Source organism: Hemiscyllium ocellatum, chromosome 21 (assembly GCF_020745735.1).
Source record: "Hemiscyllium ocellatum isolate sHemOce1 chromosome 21, sHemOce1.pat.X.cur, whole genome shotgun sequence".
NCBI classification, from domain to species: Eukaryota; Metazoa; Chordata; class Chondrichthyes; order Orectolobiformes; family Hemiscylliidae; genus Hemiscyllium; species Hemiscyllium ocellatum.
The window spans coordinates 41,502,029-41,524,853 of NC_083421.1; the positions used below are offsets into that span (position 1 = coordinate 41,502,029).

Here is a 22,825-nt window from a genome sequence, read left to right on the forward strand (position 1 = left end):
GTGGATCATCAATGATCCTAGGGTTAACTTTTACGTTATCTTTTTGTAAAATTCAATACAAAACAACTCAAGTATAAAGTCTCTTCACATGTAAAACCAACTGTGAAGATATTTAACAATTTGGTTTTTGCTTAGGCTAGTTTGGTGACTTATGTCCTTAGGGCTCAAAAACTTATCTTGAAATTGTAGTAAGTGCAAATTTATATTCAATTTTCATCTTGCAAACTAGTCACAATATATATGACAAAAATGTTTATCAGTTGTATTGCTAGGCTAAACCTTGACATTTTGCTATTCTTCATTTTGCCTCTAGCTCAGTGTGAGTTACAGATTCATTATAAAAACAATCTCGCATAGTAATAGTAGCCCTGAAAGATCCGTGGTTAGAATTGACTCTGAACTTCATCTAGTATAATTACAATGGGCCAACTGAAATTATGAAGAAGCAATTTGAATTTAAAATACAAATTTTCCTTAATAACTATGATTAGACCGTATCTAAAGTTCCTATTCTTTTCCAGGATGCAAAAAACACTTGTTACATTTCTATTTACATGAATAACGAGCTTTGATTTGGCTAACAATAGGATATATTATATACAATGTACTTCATAACACAGAGATTAAAATAAAATATACTGATTATAAATTGCTTTGCCTTTTTGAATATTAAGGATGAAATAATAGATTTCTATATTTAACATTCACTTTGCATTTTATCACTGAGATACGAATATTTTTCATCTTAATTTATTTGTGAAGAGAAAATTAGAAGACAAGCATTTATGACCTTCCCTCACAGCTTACTTACCATCAGTTCTTTAAAAAAAATTACAAAATTCTTTGCATTTAGAATTGATCACAAATTAAAACTGTGAAACTTATAATTATTTTTCAATAAATCAATCAGTACATCACAACCCTCATTTTGATTAGCTGTCAAAACAATTCTTCGGGGTAAACAGCAGTCAAATATATCGTATACAATGTAATATTCTGAACCTACCATTATAAACCAGTATTTTCCACATATAAATCAAAAACATTTGGGAAGTGCAAGATTTTTATTTGCCTACATCAACCATCGAGCTTCAAAAGTAATTATTTGTGTGAAGCATGTTCTAACTTTTGACATCATAAAGCACAACTGAATGGAATTATTTTGTATTTAAGAATAGAATTGGATAAGCATGTGAAGATGAGTTTATTAGGAAAAAGCAAAATTAGTTGAACTATTCAGAGCATAGACTTGATGGGCTAAATAACCATTAGATCATAAGATGTAAGAGCAAATGTCGGCCATTTAGCCCATTGAGTGTGCCCTGTCATTCAAATAAATTATGCCTGATATGGTAATCCTTTTTTCTTGAATCCCTTACTAATTAAAACTCTGTCTATCTTAGCCTTGAGTATACTCAACGACCCAGCCTCAAAAGCCACCTGCATTAAAGAGTTCCTTACATTCACTACCCTCTGAGAAGAGAAATTACTTTGCATCTCTGTCTTAAATGTGTGACCCGTTATTCTGAGATTATGCCTACTGGTCCAAGACTCTCTCTCTCAAAGGGAAATAACCTTTCTGCATCTGATCTGTCAAGTCTTTCAAGAATCTTATATGTTCAATAAGGTTGCCTCTCATTCTTCTAAATTCTAATGAGTACAGGCTGAACTTACTCAGCCTCTCCTCATAAAACAGTCCCTCCATACCTGGTATCAGGCTAGTGAACTTTCTCTGGACTGTCCCCAATGCCATCATGTCTTTCCTTGGATAAGAGGCCCAAAACAGATTTCTGGATGACCTCAACCTTCAGAAAGTAAAAATGAGAGGTTCGCCAAGACAGCTTTGGAATAGTCAAATCTGTACGTAGGTCACTGTATTCCAGCAGTGGTCTGAATGGTCTTCCTACTGTTGTATAACTATTCTATGATTCTACCATATTGTGGGAAAAAAACAGGACCCTGCCACTGAAGCTTTTAGCCAGCAGTAAGGAATTTTGTAATAAATATGCATTAATATCAAACATCTCCTTTTATCTACTCATAATTTGGTCTTCTCCACCCAGTAGTTTTGTCATTGTTGAAAGGTTTTGTGTGCCAAAGTGTGGATGTTAACTTACACCTTAGAATTACAAGACATTAATTCATACAAACAGTACACTACTACTACAATTACATGAAGTAATAAATACAAATATATCAGAGATACAACTGTAAGACGCTTAACTGTTATTCATGCGTCTGTCACCAACAGATTTGACTGGCCTAATGTTCTCCTAGTCAACCTTTCTTACACACCCGGTGAAAGGCGACAACATCCAAACATCTGCAGCCTGCATCCTAACTTGCACCAAATTCTGCTCACTTATCAATCATAAGCTTGCTGGCCTGTACTGGACCAATAGCCAATAATACATCAATTTTCAAATTTTTTTATTTCCATGTTCCTTTGCAATCATGGCATTACTCTGAGTAGTCATGCCACTCCGCAATTTTCATCATTTCAGCGGCTTTCAGTTGCTGGGCCTCTGAAATTCTCTCTTTAAAACATTTAACTTCCTCTCATTATTTAAGAAACCCTTAAAACAACCTGTTTGGACTAGAGTTTTGGTCATGTTTTCTCATATCTCAAGCCGCTTGATGTCAAATTTTGTTTAATATTCCTATCCAGTGGAGACATTTTATTTTTCCAAGATACTGTACAAATACCAGTTTTTGCTGTTTGCCAAGTCATTACACTATCACATTAATCAAATTTGTAACTTCAAGGAAACACTGACTAAGCCAGTTAACCGACATGGTTACAATGTGCCAATGAATTTTATTCCGATATGACACCTGATCAACTGTGGCATGGAACAGCAAGATAATAATATCTTAAATAGCTGTATATAGCTCTAAAGGATACTGAAATAAAACACATTCTCTGATTATGCTACAGATGTTAAATGACAATCTTGAATCAGCCTCTACTCCTGAATGTCCAAAATGAAGACTGATCAGAATGGAAAAGCAACATTAACATTAGATAGTTAAGTCAATTTGGATAGATTAAAAAACTTTAAAATTGATAACATTGCAGGTTTGGATGATATCCCGCTAGTGAAATTAAAGAGATGTTCCATGTTTAATGATCTCCTTGCCCAGATTCTTTAGACTGGAAGTCACCTTATGCAGATAATTGATGAAAAAGGGATAAGGAACTACGCCTGTCAGACTACTATCCTAATTGAGAAGATGGCAGGAAGGATAAGGAATGTTCTTTATAGACATTAAGAAAAAGAAAGGTTCATGAGAAATGTGCAGCATGATTTCTGAAAGGATAGATCATGCCTGACAAATTTACTAAGAGCATTTTGAGGAAGCCATTAAGGTTGTTGATGAATGACATAAATATATAGAAAATGTTTAATAAAGTATCTTATTATTGGTTACTCCACAAGATAGAACCTACTGGTACCAATATAGATGCACTAACTAACTGGATGTTGGGATCAAAGTGAAACCTGTGTATAGCTGGACAGTGGATTTTCACTCTACACACAGGTTTCCCTGCATAAAGTTACTTGCATTTTGGTTATTGGGTCTGAAACAAAATATATTAAAGGAACCAACACTTGGCTAGTGTAGACACTGAAAAACCTGAGTGGTATTTGGGCAGCATGACTTATAGAGTCATAAAGTCATAGAGATATACAGCAAGGAAACAGTTCTAACTCATCCATGCTGAACCAGATATACCAACCTAATCTAGTCCCATTTGCCAGCACGTGGCCCATATCCCTCTAAACCCTTCCTATTCATATAACCATCCAGATGCCTTTTAAATGTTGCAATTGTACCAGCCTCCACCACTTCCTCTGGCAGCTCATTCCATTAATGCACCACCCTCTGTGTCAAAAGGTTGCCCTTTAGGTCTCTTTTATATCTTGCACCTCTTACACTAAACCTATGTCTAAGTTGCTTTGTGTTGTAGTTCTGTGCCTACTAGAAACTTTACTGGGTCTTTTCAAATACTTAAGAGCTTTATAGCTAATTGGTACTGTATGGTTCAATTACTATTTAGTGGAACGTGACCTGGGAAACTTTAGCAATGGTTTTTCTTCCTTCCCCATCACATACACAGGTGTTCCCGAAGGAGCTATTTTTACCTTGTTCCTCTTCATTCACATATTGAACCTCAGAGACAGGGCAACAGGGTCACTCTATACTTATACAATGACAGCTGGATGTACAACCCCAGCATTTTGGGCGACTGTCTCTGTGCTGTCACTCTAATTATTTGATGTCTCCCTTTGAATATGTCACAACTTCCTCCAACTCAACAGTGGGAAAACCAAAGCCATCTTGATGTTCCTTTGCCACTGATTCATCCCTATCTATGGTATTGTCTTCAGGCTGAATGCATGGCACTGAAGCAGGCAGTTCAGCATATTCAAGGCACAGCAACAAAAATGTGCATTCTGAAACATTAAATCACCATTTATTATTGCTACTACATATTACATGGTGATGCTTCAACAGTGACTAAAGAACTAATTACGCACACTCAAAACTTTTGGCCTGAAAATTTGTCTAATTGAAAACTACCAGCAGATTTTTGGTCCATGTTGAATAACAAAGGGATGATTTTGGTCTGTGTTAACACTCAATTATACAATATTATTAGTAAAATGGATCACACAGCTTAACTCAAATTGTGTGAGAGTTCATGATTAAAAGAAGACATGTGGTATTCTAAATGAACACAAACTAAGTCTTGTTTTAATAACTTGATTATCCCCAATGATTACAGCATAGTTTTTGAATATTCCACTTGTCCTGAATTTAAGACAGATTTAGAAGAGATCAGTAAACTTGACAAAACGATTACATTGCTTCAAACTAGGAACCAGGAATTTTAAAATAATTATCTCATCCTGGCAGCATTTAAACTGGAGTTTTTTTGGTGAGCATTTGAATCACCAAGTTTATTTTCAAGTTCTTGAATTGGCTTTGTAATTTTCAAATCCACGCATCAAATAATATATTATTATTTTGCATTTGATAGAGTATTCTAAATTTTAACAAATAGTAGTTAAAGGATTTAATTTGTATTATTTGCCTGAATAGAGAAAACAAAACAGAAATAATCTTCAAGAAAATATGCATTGTAATTCAACAACTTGATTTTCTGCCTTAAGTATTTTTGCCAGCAACTGCCCTGTAATGACAGTCAGCAGACAAAGACGGAAACCTTAGGTATAACCTTCAAATTACTTACTTAGGAATTGGCACCCTGATCACAGTCCCATCCACTTCTGGGTTCAGGTTCATTCCACTTTCTCTTATGGCCTTGGTGGCAGCCATCGTTGCCTGTGAACCAGATCAAAAGGTAAAGGGCATTAGCAGAATAATTACTTACAGATGACTGTTCCGTCTCCGTCCGGCTAATCTATTTGCCCAGAACATGGAAACGTTTACCTCTTTCACCAAGAACATCAGGAAGTTAAATTCAGTCCAAGAAGCTTTGATCCCACTGTGAATTGCAAGCTAAGTCCCCTTGCACACACAGGGATAAAACTGTGGTATTGCAGAGGAGGAGAAAGGAAGGGGAAAAAAAATTGAAAGAGAAAAAGTTCTGCCTCTTTGAACATATTTTCAATGGTTTGAGGCCATCTATTTTAGAAACCACAAATTAATGCTCTTGGGAATGGTTACAAGACCAAGGTTTTTTTAAAATCGCAGTTTTTTTTAAAAAGTTTGATTTAGACATCTAATGTTTTATACAGTGTTTGCGCTAAATGAAATAAATCCACTTTCGAAAATCTCAGACAGATTTAGGATGAAGTGTAAATCTGAATACCTCTAAAACTGCAAGTTACATAATTGTTTAAAGATACTGATCTGACATCAATAAAAACTCAGGTAGGTAGTTAGAAGGAGTAATTTTGGGACTGATCGGAAGGCAATGAACAAAAAGAACGTCATAATCAAAACCAGATTTGCCCCTAATTGTGCTAAACATTTATTTTATTATGTACTGGACACAGAATTGTGCATTAATCAACTACAAATTATTTCTTGACAAAGTAGCAATAACGATACACATCAGCATCAAGTAACGAAGCTCAGTGTCCACCATGGCACTCTTTGCCAATGCAAACAGGAACTCAAAACTTCAACAGAAATACCTCCAAGTCTAAGTAGTGAGATATGATTTCCAGCTAATAATCTAATTTTGCATTCAGATTTGGTCTCATTGTCCCTTGTTCTTGGCAATGAATCTCCCTGCAACACAGTTTAAAAGTTGGTCTGCTCTAAAGTATCCACTAATATTTTACCAAATCCATATCCTGAGAGACATGCAAAAGATGCCACCTTTTCTGAGTTTTCCTGTATTGTACCCCTAAGCACAAAATATAATCCAAAAGACTAATGGATTCTTAGCATTTATCTCAAGGTGGCTAGAACTCAAAAGTGATGAGGCAATGTTTTAGTTGTGCAGGAAATTAGTCAGACCACAACTGGAGAACTATATTTGATTTTTGGCACTGAACCTCTGGAGAGGTCTTGGCGAGAATATAATGCATTATACAAAAGCTTAAGGAGTTAAATTATGAGGACAGGTTGCATTAATATGGCCTGCATTCTCTTGATCGTACACAGCTGATGAGTTATTTAATTGAGGTGTTTCGATTCAGTAGCATCGATACAAAGAAATGATCTTGTGTGGTGGAAAATAATCAAAGATGATGGAGCATAATGTTAAAAAGAGGTGGAAGCTGTTTGACAGTGAAACCAGGAAGCTCTGTTTCCACATGCTGTTGTGGTAATCTGGAGCTGTCTACCCAAAATGTTGTGGATGCTGGGTCAGCTTAAATTCTCAAGATTGAAATCAATAGACTTTTTTTAAAAAAAATCAAACAAGGCTATCACATGAAATACAACAAAAACTAATCCCCAGTCTAGGTAAAATCAGTCATGAAAGCAGCTGAGGAACAACAATTAATCTTAGTGTCCCTGAGTAAGGGAGAAAAAATGTTAACCAAGTTTCTCACTCCTGATCATTGTCATGTGACTCTTATTGCAAAATGTAAACACCTTGTATCAATGGGTATCAATGGATTCTGAAGCTTTACATAGTCAAATTGTTTGTCTAAGATCACTCATTTGGAAAAATGGTCAGTCGGTTGTGAAAAAAACTGCTGTCTCTGTAAAACAATAATCAAGCAAAAGTCAATCTTGAAGAGAAAAGCAGCGAAATATGAAAGAAAACTGGGGAGAAACAAAGAATGTTAATTATGCTGGCACTGAGTACAAATAAAAACATTTGATATCCTCTGAGGGATATTTTTAACATTCCTGCAGAGGTGGTTTCTAAGCCAGATGTCAAAAACCAAGCTAAAGCTACTTGTAAATCTCAGTAAAGATCTCACACTTTGCTTGTACTGCGCTAATGGTTCCCATGGTAAATGAATGAGCAGGACATGTACATAATGCTTCAAAAACAACCTTTTCTGAAGTGATGGTTTTCTTTTGAAGCACAGTGTTAACCACCAAACAGTAAATAATTGGAACATAGCAGAAATGACCTTTTAAATGAACAAGTAATTAGTACATATTGTGTTTCTAATTTCAAAAAAAAATCTCCTTTACAGAAGTGTAATCAAAAAGAAAATAGACACAGAGTGAAAGAACATAGACAGAGTGGATTGTATGAAGAAATACACTTGGAGAAGTAGATGGGCTGATGGAGAGAATGCTAGAACATGTGGTGTAGCTGGGTGAAGGCACGGCTATCGATTATGGGTAAAGGGAATGGATAACTTCACTATTAATGCTTGTGCATCCTTTAGCCAGATATTGTAAATTATCATACTTACTGAGACTAATTAACTAAACTACTTATAGGCTTTTTCTGCATCTGTTTATTTTTAACTCCAAACAAGTGGGATTAAATGGTTTGTTCACTAAACTGTCCAAAACAACAAATGAAGTTGCAGTGCATGTTCTAGTCTTTTTATTTTTCAATGCTTTTGGGAATGCCTCAAGTATCTTTACAATATTCTCAATTACTAGCTCAGTTACAGTTACAAATTACAGAAGAGACGTTTACCAATAAAAGTTGTTATGTTGTCCATTTGCCCTACTCAGTGCTATCAGGAAAGAAAGAATGCTAAAAAAAAGCCAATTTAGATCCCAATCTACAATCTGAAGTATTCAATATATCGTTAGGAAAACTAAAGCTCTGACTATAATTTTAAAAAAAACTTATCATAGATTTTCACTATTTGTACACAATTTTTTTTCTCTAAGCCTAGGCCAAATTAAATGAGGGGAGGCTGTGTTAATTACCTTCTGAATATTGCATGGACTACAAATACACTGACTTAATTAGTCACTAAATGTTTTTAACATTGAATAAAACACCCAAACTGTTCAGAGACAAAATAATTAAGTATCATGTCATCCTTGCATAAATGTCTTACTGTAGATACAAATCAGGATTGTTCTGACAGACCAGCTCCCTTTTATTCAAAGACAAAGACAAATCAGAATGCAATACTAAGCTCAGCTTGAATTTCTGGTGATGAAAGCAGAAACACCAATGTCTTGATATGACAAATAGTCACAAGCAGACAGCAAAGTGGTGATGAAATAAAGATAAACCACTTTATGCTTACCTTTATGCATGGTATTAATTGTATAACAGTAACATTTTGTAAAGTTGTGGAACTGAAATCTTATGCAGTTACATCAATATGTAAAAACAGACTTTAGAAAAATCACAGTACTATAAGATTTGTCTAAATGTTACTAGTTAGCAGTAATTTTGTATTCCAACTCAGCCATTAAGGATACAGTAGTGCATAAACCTATGGGAATTTCAAGAAAATGAACAAAATCAGTTATTTGCCCCAATCCTTTTTGGTGTGAAATACATCAACTTGCTTCAGGTGATGACAGAATTAGGCAAAGGTGCAAAGTTGTCAATGATAAATAGCCTGTTAATACTCATTTATAATCATACATTGCAAATAATTTAGGAACATAGGAACAGGAATAGGCTATTTAGTTCCATAGTTTTAAAATTAACAAATGACCTCATCTTCCTCCATTTGCACAGAGTTCCAAATTTCCATCATAATCCATATGTAGGAATGTTCTTAACTTCACTTTTGGAAGACCAGATCCTAATTTTTGGTCTCTTGTTTTAGATTCACCATTTATTTGAGTTACTGCAGGGTTGCTAATAGTACAGAACTGTATCCACATGAGGTAGAACATTCAGGAATGAAATAGTGTCACCAAAGAGTAGCATGCTTGGATGGCGAAACAAATGGTAGTTCATGAAGATAGAAAAAAAAGCAGAACCTTAATTGTTATGACAGTTCTACTAACAACATTTGTGTCTTTTTAACTACATTCATAACAGTAAACAATGCTATCAGAACAGGCAGGGCACTTTTGCACGACCACTGTTTACCGAGCAAACATGTTTCTGACTAAGACAATCTATGCTGGAAGTGTGGCTTATTTCCTTCTCATGAAAGATGCTTTGGAACTGAGTTCTTAAAGGTTAAAATAGGCTTTGAACAATCCATCATCTTGTCATATAATAAACAAAAGGTTTTATTGTAATAGGACATGGATTTTAACTGAATAGCCTTTTTTTTTGGTGGTGGCCTAGAAAATAAGGAACGATCATAATATCTGACAGAATACTTTATGTAAAATTGGTCAGAATCATGCAAATTATAGCACAAGCTATGCAGTCTAACTCACCAGACTGATGCTAGCTCTTCAACTATTTTTAATGTCATTTTATTCCAGCTTTTTCCATTATCCTTATATATTCTTTTAGTACTTATTCTAATTCTTAAATCGTATCATTTCTGCCCCAATAGCTAATTGCAATAAAGTACTCCCACAATTTAATAATCATTAAATACAACTGGATACAATTTTACACTGCCCTCTCCAAATATCTCCTAGTTTTGGAAAAATTTAAAATGTTGTAAAAGGCTCACAGTACTTTTACTGACTGGAAAATACTTCATATCACATCACTCAGCAGTGAAAAGGCACCAGAATGCACCGGTCTGCTAAGCTACTGCAACTGAATGCCCATGATTCTCCACACAACAAGTTCCCAACTTTCAGGATGCTGTGAGGGATAAGTGCACTTCCCATCAAGAATAAGGGAGGGCACAACTCTTTATGGCTTGTAGATACCAGTATTGACAGAGGCCTGGGGTAGTATGTCTTCACGAGCTCACATTTCAGTCAATAGCATGCAAGGTAGGGAGGGAGAAATTGAGGTAAGTGCTTCAGATCTGTTGAGTTTTACAACCATTGTGTATTTATTTCAATTGGTTATATTTAAAAATGATAGCCTGAATCTGAATATCAATTTAGTGGACTATTAAATATAAAGCTTCTCCACGCTCTGATGCCTTGGGCTGATAAGATTTCAAGTGATTTTGAACTATGATCATCAGTTCATTAGTTTTTTAAAAAATGTACATTCTATTCTTCTAACAAACATGGGCTATAACAAAAGAACTGTTATATTTTATTGCTGAAATTCAAGTTCTTTACACAATAACCTACACAAAATTCTACTGTTTGCCCCAACCAATACTAAACTACATTTTAAATATAGGTTTAAAAGGCACCTATCACAAATAATAATCTTAAATATCACAAACATATTGTGTATATTCTACACATTAACTCACCTCAGGGAAACTCATCATATCTACTAGGATGAGTTGAGGGGACTTCAGGGAGATTTGTCCCAGGTGGTTTAATGGAAATTTTCCATCATTAGTAGTAACGGCAATATGATCCAAAGCACCTAAAGAAAATATCACAGTTTCAGTGAATGGTGACTATATTTAACAAACAAGATCAAGTAAATGTAAAATGGAACATTTTAGATAACATTTCTATTGAGTCATAGAGTCATACAGCACGGAAATAGGCCCTTTACCCCAACTTGTCCATGCTGACCAGGTTTCCTAAACTGGAATATTCATCCAACTGCAAAGCAGTCTTCCCTGTATTCAATTTAGAATTGATCCCATTAATCTACTTCAAAATTCATACGCCTTGATCCTACTTATAAGATAAACTTTGGTCGAGAGTCACAATCTCCTAAAAGTAATAGAATTCTGCCCATTTTTTCTCTTAATAAATTTAAAAAATCAAATCCAATTAATGACAGATGGCATGCAACAACTCGCTGACTGCTATGTTCTGAAAGTACAGAGCAGCAAATTTGGGAATAAGCAGAAAACAATGGAATCCTAAAGCTGCTGATTGTACATTTTTATCGTTTTCTTTCTTGTGATCAGAAATAAGTTTCTTCTAAAATACAAAAAAGTTCCAAGTTGCTGGATAATTGTGACTTGTGAGCTGCTGTCAACACAAATCAATGACAGAACCCAGATATAATCCTGTAGGTCTCAAGACTTCTCACCACAACTTCCACACAGCAGGATATTAATGGTGCTATTTTGGGCTACTGTTGTTATTGTAAAAATGAATGAGACATAAAATAATCACTGATAAATTAGTTTACTTCAAGTAAACATATTCAAGAATCCTATTGATAATGGGACATCATACAGCAAAAACAAGCAAGGAAGAATTTCTTGCAAATATCTGATCTTTAAAATGGAATATTTGTGGTCTTAATTTCCAGAAAGTCTTCCTTGATTTTATGACTACCTTTCAGGAGACAAAAAGGGCTAAAGATGTTCTGTAAATCTACTTGAATTAATAGCTCACTACACAGATGTGACTAAAATAAATTTTGGTTGAATAGTTCTGATGCTTGTTTGGTCATTATAATAATAAGTTTTATACTATTTATTTATAGCTAACATGGACAAAAATATTGATGAAATGTAGCTCCAGGTTTAGAACCTCACATTTCTTCCTAAAAGAACTTTGGTACCTAAAGACTGTTCTACTATGAATAAATTAAAAGATCCAGCAGTCCAATTCAGCAATCAATCATTCACACCCAAGTTGTCATTTGTTCTCCTATTTTAACCCATTCATTTACAGCTAAAAAAAACTGCATTATTGTGAGAGCAGAGCAAATAGATATTGAATCGTTTATTACCTGCCATACTGCGTGGCAATTAAAGTTTCAGGTATCAAAATTTCTATTGACTGTTATAAATAAGGGAGTACAGAATGGTGCCTCAGCACTTAACTTGATAGGTAATATTTTACTCCTACTATTCCACATGCTATAACTTCTGATGCGCTTAACTTGTCAGCAGAAACATTTTACAATTAACTTTATCATTGGCAGCTCATTCTCCCCAAGTCTGCAGTTTTGTACAATTAGAAATTTTTACTTGGAAGTTTCATGTTAGCATTCAATCAACCAAGGTGAAAAAAAAATCAACTCGTTAAATAATAGAATTAAGTACTTGATAAAGTGCTAGATACTTGGAACACTTCTTTTCCTGTTTTGAGATGCTGTTACCTGTCAGCTTACATAGAAAACCATCTGCAAACACTTCTACTAGAAGGTTTTGACATATGCCTCCTACAAAAACCATTTTCAGGAAGCTATTAGCAAAAATGGATTCTTCCTGGTCAAGACCATGGTAAAGAGGAGCTCAGGAAGGTCACATAAAGTGACCAAATTATAATGCAGAACATCCAAAGCATGATTATGCTCCAAGTATTTGAATTTTATAAATTAAAATAAGGCAGATAAAAAAATTGGGAAGCATGAATATGGATAGCTGACACCATTTGCTTTCTTGAACTGATGATATTTAGATTCCTTTTCAAAACGGATATGATTTTTAAAAGATGTATTATTAAATGCCTAACTTCTAGAATTAAAACATTTCACATTCCCCTTTCTGTGAAATTTTAAATTTAGATCACTGAAATAAGGAATTTGGAAATAATAACTGATATTTACTCATTTTCATAAGACCATAATCATGAAGAAAAGTATATAGTATTTAATCTAACAACACTCTTTTGAAAAAGAGAAGTAAAATTGTGTTTGTTATGGTATTGTGAAAAGATAATAATTGTGGATGGCTTCCTGTTTAGTTGGCATATTCTCCAAAAGTGAAAGTGAAAACTTGTGCATTTTGGTCAAAAACATGGTTCTCAGTCAATAATTTCTGGAAGCTCTCAGAGTTTTACACCACACATCTCTTAAATAGGAAGTTTGGGCAATCATCCATCTGGACTTTTCGGCTCCTAGAACTCAAAGAGCAGAGTGAAGTTTATTCCAAGGCAGATTTCAGCAAATCCAGGAACACTTAATTCACTCACTTGAATATAAAAGTAATGACCCACCAGCAAAGAGCATTCTCTGAAATGCACAGTGGTGGAAATGAATGTCAATTATTGCCAAACAGTATGTGATTACTTGAGCAGCAACTTAAGTATTTAACATATTGTGTGGGGAATCAAATCAACTTGTTGCATAATGAACAAAACTATGTAAAATGGAGGCCAATTTAGTCTTGCATGTCATGACTGTGCATTTTTGATAAGAAGATACATTTTGATTGTAGTGAGCTGGTAGCCACTTTTACCACATTAGCCAACAGCAGCTTCTGTCTCAGCACAATCGACATTGTGCAGGAAACTGCTTTTAAGATTGCTCTATAGTACTGCTATGTAGACAATTGATGGCTGTATATGGCATTTTTTTAAAAATGCATTGGTTAATATTTGTAGGAAGTAGTGAGTGACAATTTTAAATCTCTGAATGACATGTGGCAATACCTGTAGAATAGCTATGGAAAGATCACTGTGAAATAAAATCAGTTCCAGCCAAGTAACAAACCAACATGAATAAGCCCACACACACTCTATAATTATAATAAATTGTGTATTATTTCTAAAGCTCCAAGTTTTTAAATTTTTCTAGTTTTGGAATTAGATCAATGATTAATATTTTAGATTATGAAGACATATTGTACATCCATAAAGCTTACCTGGTGAAGTTCTTATATTTAGGTTCTTCCCATAATCATCCTTGAGATTGTCTACGATTTCCAGCATATCTTGTTTTAATTTGTTGAGGTCAATAATGTCTTCAACCAAAGCAGCATTGATGTTCACTCGAGGACCCTGTTGTCCTTTAGTTTTCACTGTAATTTATAATCAGATTGGGTACATCAGTCTGCTTGTACAATACATTATAAGCTAATATAAGCTTACCATAACCTGTTATTGGGAGCTCATCTATAAATAGCTGAAGTCAGCTAAATTTACATTGGTTTACCTGCCACAGTTGTAACATTGAGATGAGGTCATTTTATGTTTGTACATGAATTGCACTTAGGTTATTCAGTAATTAGTTCACTTATTTTAACTCCTATATTCTGAATATCAAATTAAACAGGGTTATATTGATTGCTGACTACTATTTGCATACAGTACTGCAATGATGCTTATGTTCCAAGAATTTTATTAAAATCTTCACTGAACTCAATTGGCAAATATTCACATTTGATAACCTCCTTACATTCACGTGGTAGTATTTGCATCTTGCAGGCAGTATAACCAACAGATATCTTTAGCAATTACTTGGAAAAACCTTGTAAACATTTGCAACCCATAAACAAGCAGGAACATAACGTATTTTGAATTCAGAGATGGGAGCCAAAAGTTGTGTATTTATTCCACTCACTTGCATCCTACAAAATAGGTTCCCAGGTGAAAGGATTTTGAGCCCAAAATAAGATTGCAATTTTAACCAATACTTCAACATAACCAGTTGAAACTAGAAAGTAAAATGAACCAGATGACTTTCTAAGTATCACAATTGTAATGACATAGGCATTTTTCATCAACAGTAAAATTCACAATTTTTCAATTTCAACATATACTATCAGACAGGGAGAAGTAAAAAAGGCAAGTTGTTACCTTTGGCTTTCTTGGTAGCAAGTGGTCGACTCAGGGATTCAAGCAGGGCACCGCACTGCTTGCAGCTGTTCAGGAACACAGCTGCTGGTCCCACTCGGTTCTCCACTGCTGAGCGCATGAAAAGCGGCCGGAATTTGTACAGTGAAGGTCCTAGTTGGTACATCTGTCTCAGCACAATCGACATTGTGCAGGAAACTGCTTTTAATTGTTACCTGGAGTATAACAGAAAGGCATTTTCAGGGTTGAGGAAAAGTTCAAAAAGATTCAGTGAAACTCACACAAGACTGAGGAGCTTTCAGCAGCTTGTTAATTTCATTTTGCTCCCTCATTTTAGTTTTCCCAGTCCACAGTCAGTGAGTCACCTCTCTATTCCCAGTGTCGCAAGTCAGACTTTCCCTTCAACAACTTCCAATATTCAGAGCAAAACTCTTTTAATTCCAGGCTTTTCTCTTTAAGGTCTTTTTTACACGTGGCCTAAATAGCTACCTCCAATTCAATGCATTATTAAACCACATACAGCCTCAAAAAAGGTAGTGCCAAGCAATTATTGCACCAAACATTTACGCTGTGTATGACATTAATTTCTATCTTGCATGATAGAAAGCAAAGCCTTAACATGCTTTAACAAAGTTCATGTTGCTGCTTTAGATAGAGGGAAGATCATGAAGTTTGGGAAATATCCTGCAAGTTGGAACAATTTGCATTAGTCTCTAATAAGGTATGTCTTAATTCTTTTCAATTTTGAGTTGAATTTGATGCTGATCAAGGTGACGGAGGTCAGTGCTGGAAATATAAACCTTTTCCACTTTTAACACTTACTGAACTATTTTCCAGTTCAGGTATAACACACACCAGATGCAAAGGAAAGTTCATTCCACTCTATCCTTCAATGCACCTTAAACCAATTTTCACAACAGCAAACCCTATACAGGGTGTGAATGTTTCCAATTTTCACACAAACCTCCTGGTGGTCTGAGTTAGATTGTTAATTAGTGTTCGATTTCAAGCCGTTTTCTGCTGTAGATCTATGCCCATTAGGAACTGAGTTCAAACTGTCCAAACTTGTTTTATGGAGTACCTTTGTAACAGAAAAAAATGAGGCATTTGTTCATTGATTTGGACTGGATATGAATACATGTGCCAAAGGTCAAAGAACAGGTTTAAATTCAACATGTCACCTTGTATCCTAAAACAGACAGGATTATCATCTGTTATCACCCAAAGTCACAAAGATTTTCCCCTCTTATTACAACCAACATTATTCAGTTCTGAATGCATACATTTATCAGTATTAACTGTTTCATGTCAATTAGCAGTACTAAAGTCTAGCTAAGTGTTCCTGGTATACCATTTATATTCAAAGTTTCTGAAAAGATTTGTAGCTCAGGTGCTCGTTGTTGTGGTTCTGTTTGCCGAGCTGGGAATTTGTGTTGCAGACTTTTTATCCTCTGTCTAGGTGACATCCTCAGTGTTTGGGAGCCTCCTGTGAAGCGCTTCTGTGATCTTTCCTCCAGCATTTGTAGTGGTTTGAATCTGCCGCTTCCGGTTGTCAGTTCCAGCTGTCCGTTGCATTAGCCGGTATATTGGATCCAGGTCAATGTGCTTATTGATTGAATCTGTAGATGAGTGCCATACCTCTAGGAATTCCCTGGCTGTTCTCTGTTTGGCTTGTCCTATAATAGTAGTGTTGTCCCAGTCGAATTCATGTTGCTTGTCATCTGCGTGTGTGGCTACAAAGGATAGCTGGTCGTGTTGTTTCGTGGCTAGTTGGTGTTCATGGATACAGATCGTTAGCTGTCTTCCTGTTTGTCCTATGTAGTGTTTTGTGCAGTCCTTGCATGGGATTTTGTACACTACACTGGTTTTGCTCATCTGGGTATCGGGTCCTTCGTTCTGGTGAGTTGTTGTCTGAGAGTGGCTGTTGGTTTGTGTGCTGTTATGAGTCCTAGTGGTCGCAGTAGTCTGGCTGTCAGTTCAGAAATGCACTTCATGTATGGTAGTGTGGCTAGTCCTTTGGGTTGTGGCATGTCCTCGTTCCGTTGTCTTTCCCTTAGGCATCTGTTGATGAAATTGCGCGGGTATCCGTTTTTGGCGAATACATTGTAGAGGTGTTCTGCTTCCTCTTTTTGCAGTTCTGGTGTACTGCAGTGTGTTGTGGCCCTTTTGAATAGTGTCTTGATGCAACTTCTTTTGTGTGTGTTGGGGTGGTTGCTTTCATAGTTCAGGACTTGGTCTGTGTGTGTGGCTTTCCTGTATACCTTTGTGGTGAATTCTCCATTCGGTGTTCTCTGTAACATCACGTCTAGGAATGGGAGTTGGTTGTCCTTTTTTTCCTCTCTCGTGAATCGGATTCCTGTGAGTGTGGCGTTGATGATCTGGTGTGTGTTCTCTATTTCTGTGTTTTAAATGATTACAAAGGTATCATCCACATATCTGACCCAGAATTTGGGTTGAATTCACAACACACTTCACATTCAACAACCAAATATACAAACAAATCAACGGCACACCCATGGGCTCACCCATCTCTGGACTCATAGCAGAAGAAGTAATGCAAAGATTAGAACAAACAATCTTCCTGCAAATTCAGACCAAGTCCTGAACTATGAAAGCAACCACCCCAACACACACAAAAGAAGTTGCATCAAGACACTATTCAAAAGGGCCACAACACATTGCAGTACACCAGAACTGCAAAAAGAGGAAGAAGAACACCTCTACAATGTATTCGCCAAAAATGGATACCCGCGCAATTTCATCAACAGATGCCTAAGGGAAAGACAACGGAACGAGGACATGCCGCAACCCAAAGGACTAGCCACACTACCGTACATCAGGAGCATTTCCGAACTGACAGCCAGACTACTATGGCCACTAGGACTCATAACAGCACACAAACCAACAGCCACTCTCAGACAACAACTCAAAAGGACGAAGGACCCGATACCCAGCATGAGCAAAACCAATGTAGTGTCCAAAATCCCAAGCAAAGACTGCACAAAACACTACATAGGACAAACAGGAAGACAGCTAACGAACCGTATCCATGAACACCAGCTAGCCACGAAACGACACGACCAGCTATCCTTAGTAGCCACACATGCAGATGACAGGCAACATGAATTCGACTGGGACAACACTACTATTATAGGACAAGCCAAATAGAGAACAGCCAGGGAATTCCTAGAGGCATGGCATTCATCCACAGATTCAATCAATAAGTACATTGACCTGGACCCAATATACTGGCTACTGCAACGGACAGCTGGAATTGACAACCGGAAGCGGCAGATTCAAACCACTACAAATGCTGGAGGAAAGATCACAGAAGCGCTTCACAGGAGGCTCCCAAGCACTGAGGATGTCACCTAGACAGGGGATGAAATGTCTGCAACACAAATTCCCAGCTCGGCGAACAGAACCACAACAACCATTTATATTTTGTAAAAATATTCACAGAATTCCATAAAGTTTTCTGAACCCTATGAACAGAGTTCTTAACTTAAACTGCATCGCCAGCAATTAGTATTTCCATCAATCCAGTTGTTTTGTCTAAGATGGAGAATATCAATCAATTATCATAGAATAGAATCATAGAATCCCTACTGTGGGGAAGCAGGCCATTTGGCCCCTCAAGTCCACACCGACCTCCAAAGAACATCTCACCTGGAAGCACCCTTCCAACCTATCCCTGTAACCCTGCATTTCCCATGTCTAATCCAATTGGCCTGCACATCTTTGGTCTGTGGGAGGAAACCAGAGCCCCAGAGGAAACCCATGCAGCATGGAGAGAATGTGCAAACTCCACACAAATTCCACCTGAGGGTGGCATTTAACCCGGGTCCCTGGTGTTGTGAGGCAGCAGTGCTAACCACCACTGCCCAATCATGCAAAGTTCTTATTCACTAATTATGTTAACACTAACCTGAAAAACTTGTTAATGAAATAAACTAGTAATGATGCCACTGCTAAAGACTATTCATATGTATGAAAAGGTTCAGAAAAGAATTACAAGGATGTTACCAGGATTGAAAGATTTGAGCTACAGGGAAAGGCTGAATAGGCTGGGGCTTTCCCTGGAGTGACAGAGGCTGAGGGGTGACCTTATAGAGGTTTATAAAATCACGAGGGGCATGGATAGAGTAAATAGACAACATCTTTTCCCTGGGGTGGGGGAGTCCAGACTAAAGGGCATAGGTTTAGGGTGAGAAGGGAAAAATTTAAAAGGAACCTAAGGGGCAACGTTTTCATGCAGACAGTGGTGCGTGTGTGGAATGAACTACCGGAAAAAGTGGTGGAGGCTGGTACAATTACAACATTTAAAAGGCATCTGGATGGGTACATGAATAGGAAGGATCTCAAGGGAAATGGGCTAAATGCTGGCAAATGGGACTTGATTAAGCTATCTGATCGGCATGGACGAGTTGATCGACGTGCTGTACATCTCTATGATTCTATGACTATGTAGGCAGAATCTACTTATTGCACACTAGTTACAGAATACATAGTGTACTTGTGGTAAGCACATCAGAATTGCAAATCCTTTTGTGTGAACATTAAGGTGTATATAAAAATGGCAACAAAAGGAACTTATACTGTTAAAATCCTTACATAAACCTAAAGCCATTAGAAAAATAGAGGGATAATTCTGAAGTTCTAACTCCAGTTCAACTCACGAATGGTATGGATATGATGAGAGGGTCTGAACCTCCCTCTGTGGCAAATAGATTACAGTCTTATAATGTCTCCTGAGCACCTATTATTTATGCAAAACATGGTATTTCCTGAAAGCAGTAGAACAAGGTTACAATCATATTTGTAGTACAAATCTGAAGTTAAAGTCTTCACTGATTCCAGAACCAACAGGCTTGACATTCCCTACATTTAGTCACATGCAGCTCTCCAAAATCTCAGGTGCAGCTTTTGACATTTAATGTGATGTAGTAGTTGTGTTCAAAGAGCCAGCATGAGAAGTAATGGCTTTACAAGTGGCAGCAGCAAGAATGAGAACTAGATCAACAAAACCATTCCTGACATTTTCAGCAGTAAAAGAGGCAAGATACTGAGAAGTGAGCGGGCAGGATGCATAAAATTGATTGACTGATTTATTGTCACATCTCCCGAAGTACAGTAAAAAGCTTTGTTTATGAGCAGTACACACAGATCATAGTAAGCAAGAATGTATAGATCAGAGGTTGTAAAGAAAACTTGGTCAGAGGCATACGAGTTACACTACATAGGGTGTGCATTAGGTGAGATCAATGTTAGCAAGATCAGCATTATTTGAGGGTAGAGAGTCCATTCATCAGTTTAATGACGGCCTGGAAGAAGCTGTTCCTGAACTTGCTGGTGCACGTGTTCAAGCTTCTGTATCTTCTACATGATGGAAGAGGTTGTAGGAGATCATTACCGGGGTACAATGGGTCTTTGATGATGTTGGCAACCCTTTCATGGCAGCAAACCGTGTAAATGGAGTCCATGGATGGAATACCACGTTTTGTTCTTTCATACAGTCCTGGGCAGAGCAATTAGTGTCCAGGCCATTATGGATGTGGACAGTATGCTTACAATGGTGCATCTGTAGAAGTTGGTGAGGGTCCAGCAAAACAGTAATAAATGAAACCTGGTATTCCTCAGGGTGATTATGAACCAACACTGAGCTGACTTCATCTTCATCAACCTATTCATGGGGTTCAAATTGAAGACTAAGGGTGTGAATCAAACCTACAAAACACTGTAGATAAAAAAGGATTTCCTCAATGATGACCTCCTAGCCTCCATCACATTCTCAGATAGATGTGTCCCTTATCCTCCGAACAGAGCTCAAGGTGAGGCAAACATATTGAAATGATAGAACATATTTCATAAACATGTTAAAATGCTGCTGCAAAATTAAATATTTCCTTTATGGAATTAAATCTAAGCTTGTAGATCACAACTGCAAAACAAATATTGGGTATAGTTATCTACTTATGATCATTCGTTTGCTTCATAACATATATTGAATGCTTAATTCTAACCACCCATATATATTGTCATTCTCCACACAATTATTGTCTTTTGTTAATAATTATGGCACTCATCAGGATTATTACTCATATTTCAAGTTAGAGGACGGGATGAAATTGAAACTGCTTTGAACACTCTGCAAACAAACATAACGTAAAAATATAAAGCAAACAAAATATGAGGATAAATATCATTCATTCTTACAAAAGCAATTCACCTAGGAACTGGAAATCTGAAATAAAAACAAAAAACTGCTGGAAATGCTCATCAGATCAGACCAAAGTTTTTGATGAAAAGCTATTAAAATAACGTGTTTTTTTCTTCCCACAGATGCTGCCTGACCTGCTGATTATTTCCAGTATTTTCTACTTTGGCTGTAAGAGCTTGCTTGTCTTTTGTGGGTGCAGAATATGGAAAATGTATGAGCCAACTTTGTCACTTGAGGACTGACTATGAATAGTTTAGCAAGATTTTCCAACAATCTAAAGATTTTTCTTCATCAGTTCAAACTGCAGCAAGCATACAACTAATTCATTATCAGTTCTGAAATCAAAGTAAAATTCCCAATGATTTGTTGACAGCAAAACTTTTAGACTGTATCTACCAAAACAGAGAACGTGGCTGTGATTTTTTTTATAAGTAAGAGCCTGATCAAATTTCCAGCCCCTTTGACAAAATCTGTAGCAGAAAGGACCTACAAAGAGGATAGTACAACATGTTAACTGTGATTTATGTATCAAAAGATCAGATACTGTGAATTTCTGCTCTCTAGCTTGACGTCAAATGAACTCTTAATGTATTACTAACTCACAGTAGCCACCAAGATATCATATATTCAGCATGTACGCTGCAGGTATCATTCATTAACTACTAATATTCACCACATATAGCAACTTGACAGAACCTGGTGGAAAAAATATTGCTATAGTTCCACTAGCTAAGTGCTTTGCCTCCTAACTACTAAAAGAATTGTTAATGAACCATTTCCCAGGTTTACACTGCTCTGGATCTGGCTACTAGAAGGTGCCCAACAGTGATCTAGGGTGGCTCTCTTGTTGAAAATAAATCAATTTATACTCTTACCCCTCAGTATTATAATCGACCTGAGTCCAGGAGCCCAGCATGTGGGAAAATATATCCCAGCAGGCTGGATGTGCTATTGTAGTTAATGGGTTTAAATACTGTACAAGCAATAATGCCAAAAAAAATCTGCTTTGAAACAGCTACTTCAAATTTGATATTAACACATTTGAATAAAAGCATCTCACACAGATCACTCCCCAATCAATACAAGCTTCATTTTAACCTTAGCAACCTGATTTTAACTTTGGATAATATACAAAATGTCATGCAAAGTTTTAACTGAAAACCTTTCTTAATATCTTCAAATACAGAAGCAATCACATATAGAGTGCTTCAGGAGCAAATGAGATGCACATTTTAATGTTTCCTTCACTTTATTCATAATGGTTCATTCAAATCCTTTCATGCACTTTTCTAACTATTTTTGTCATTTTATCTCAATGTATAGTTAGGTTTTTAATATAACTTCTAAGCACATATGCTGTGTAAAAGTATTTTAAGTAAAACACCAAAACAAAAGAAGAATGGTGCAATTGTGGGGCATCGGCATTAAGGATTTAAGGCTCATTAACAATCGTAATTCCCAATGAAATCTGTAATTACTATATTCGTGCAGCTGCATATTTAACCCTTTCTTCCTGAAACTAGATTCTCAAAGGCAGCCACTATTATTGTTTGTAACTTAATTATTATTTTACTCATTAATAATTAGAATTTGTGCTGTAATCTCATTCTAGAAGCAGCTCTTTTACATCTTCGGTTCTTACATTACATTGTAATTTCCCCTTGTAAGTTAAGTATGAGAGGTGGCTTAACTGGTGAATAT

General features: G+C 36.4%; 1 protein-coding gene across 1 annotated transcript in view; it reads right to left on the reverse strand.

Annotated features, from left to right (window-relative positions):
* mrrf (mitochondrial ribosome recycling factor) overlaps window positions 1-22,825 on the reverse strand; it is a 51,649-nt gene that overhangs the window by 11,900 nt on the left and 16,924 nt on the right. The window contains exons 2-5 of the mRNA XM_060841058.1: window positions 14,908-15,119; window positions 13,974-14,129; window positions 10,722-10,840; window positions 5,261-5,352 (exon numbers count right to left, since the gene is read on the reverse strand). Of these exons, the coding sequence (XP_060697041.1) occupies window positions 5,261-5,352; window positions 10,722-10,840; window positions 13,974-14,129; window positions 14,908-15,091 (551 nt within the window). The 5' untranslated portion in view covers window positions 15,092-15,119. The remainder of the gene's footprint in view (window positions 1-5,260; window positions 5,353-10,721; window positions 10,841-13,973; window positions 14,130-14,907; window positions 15,120-22,825) is intronic.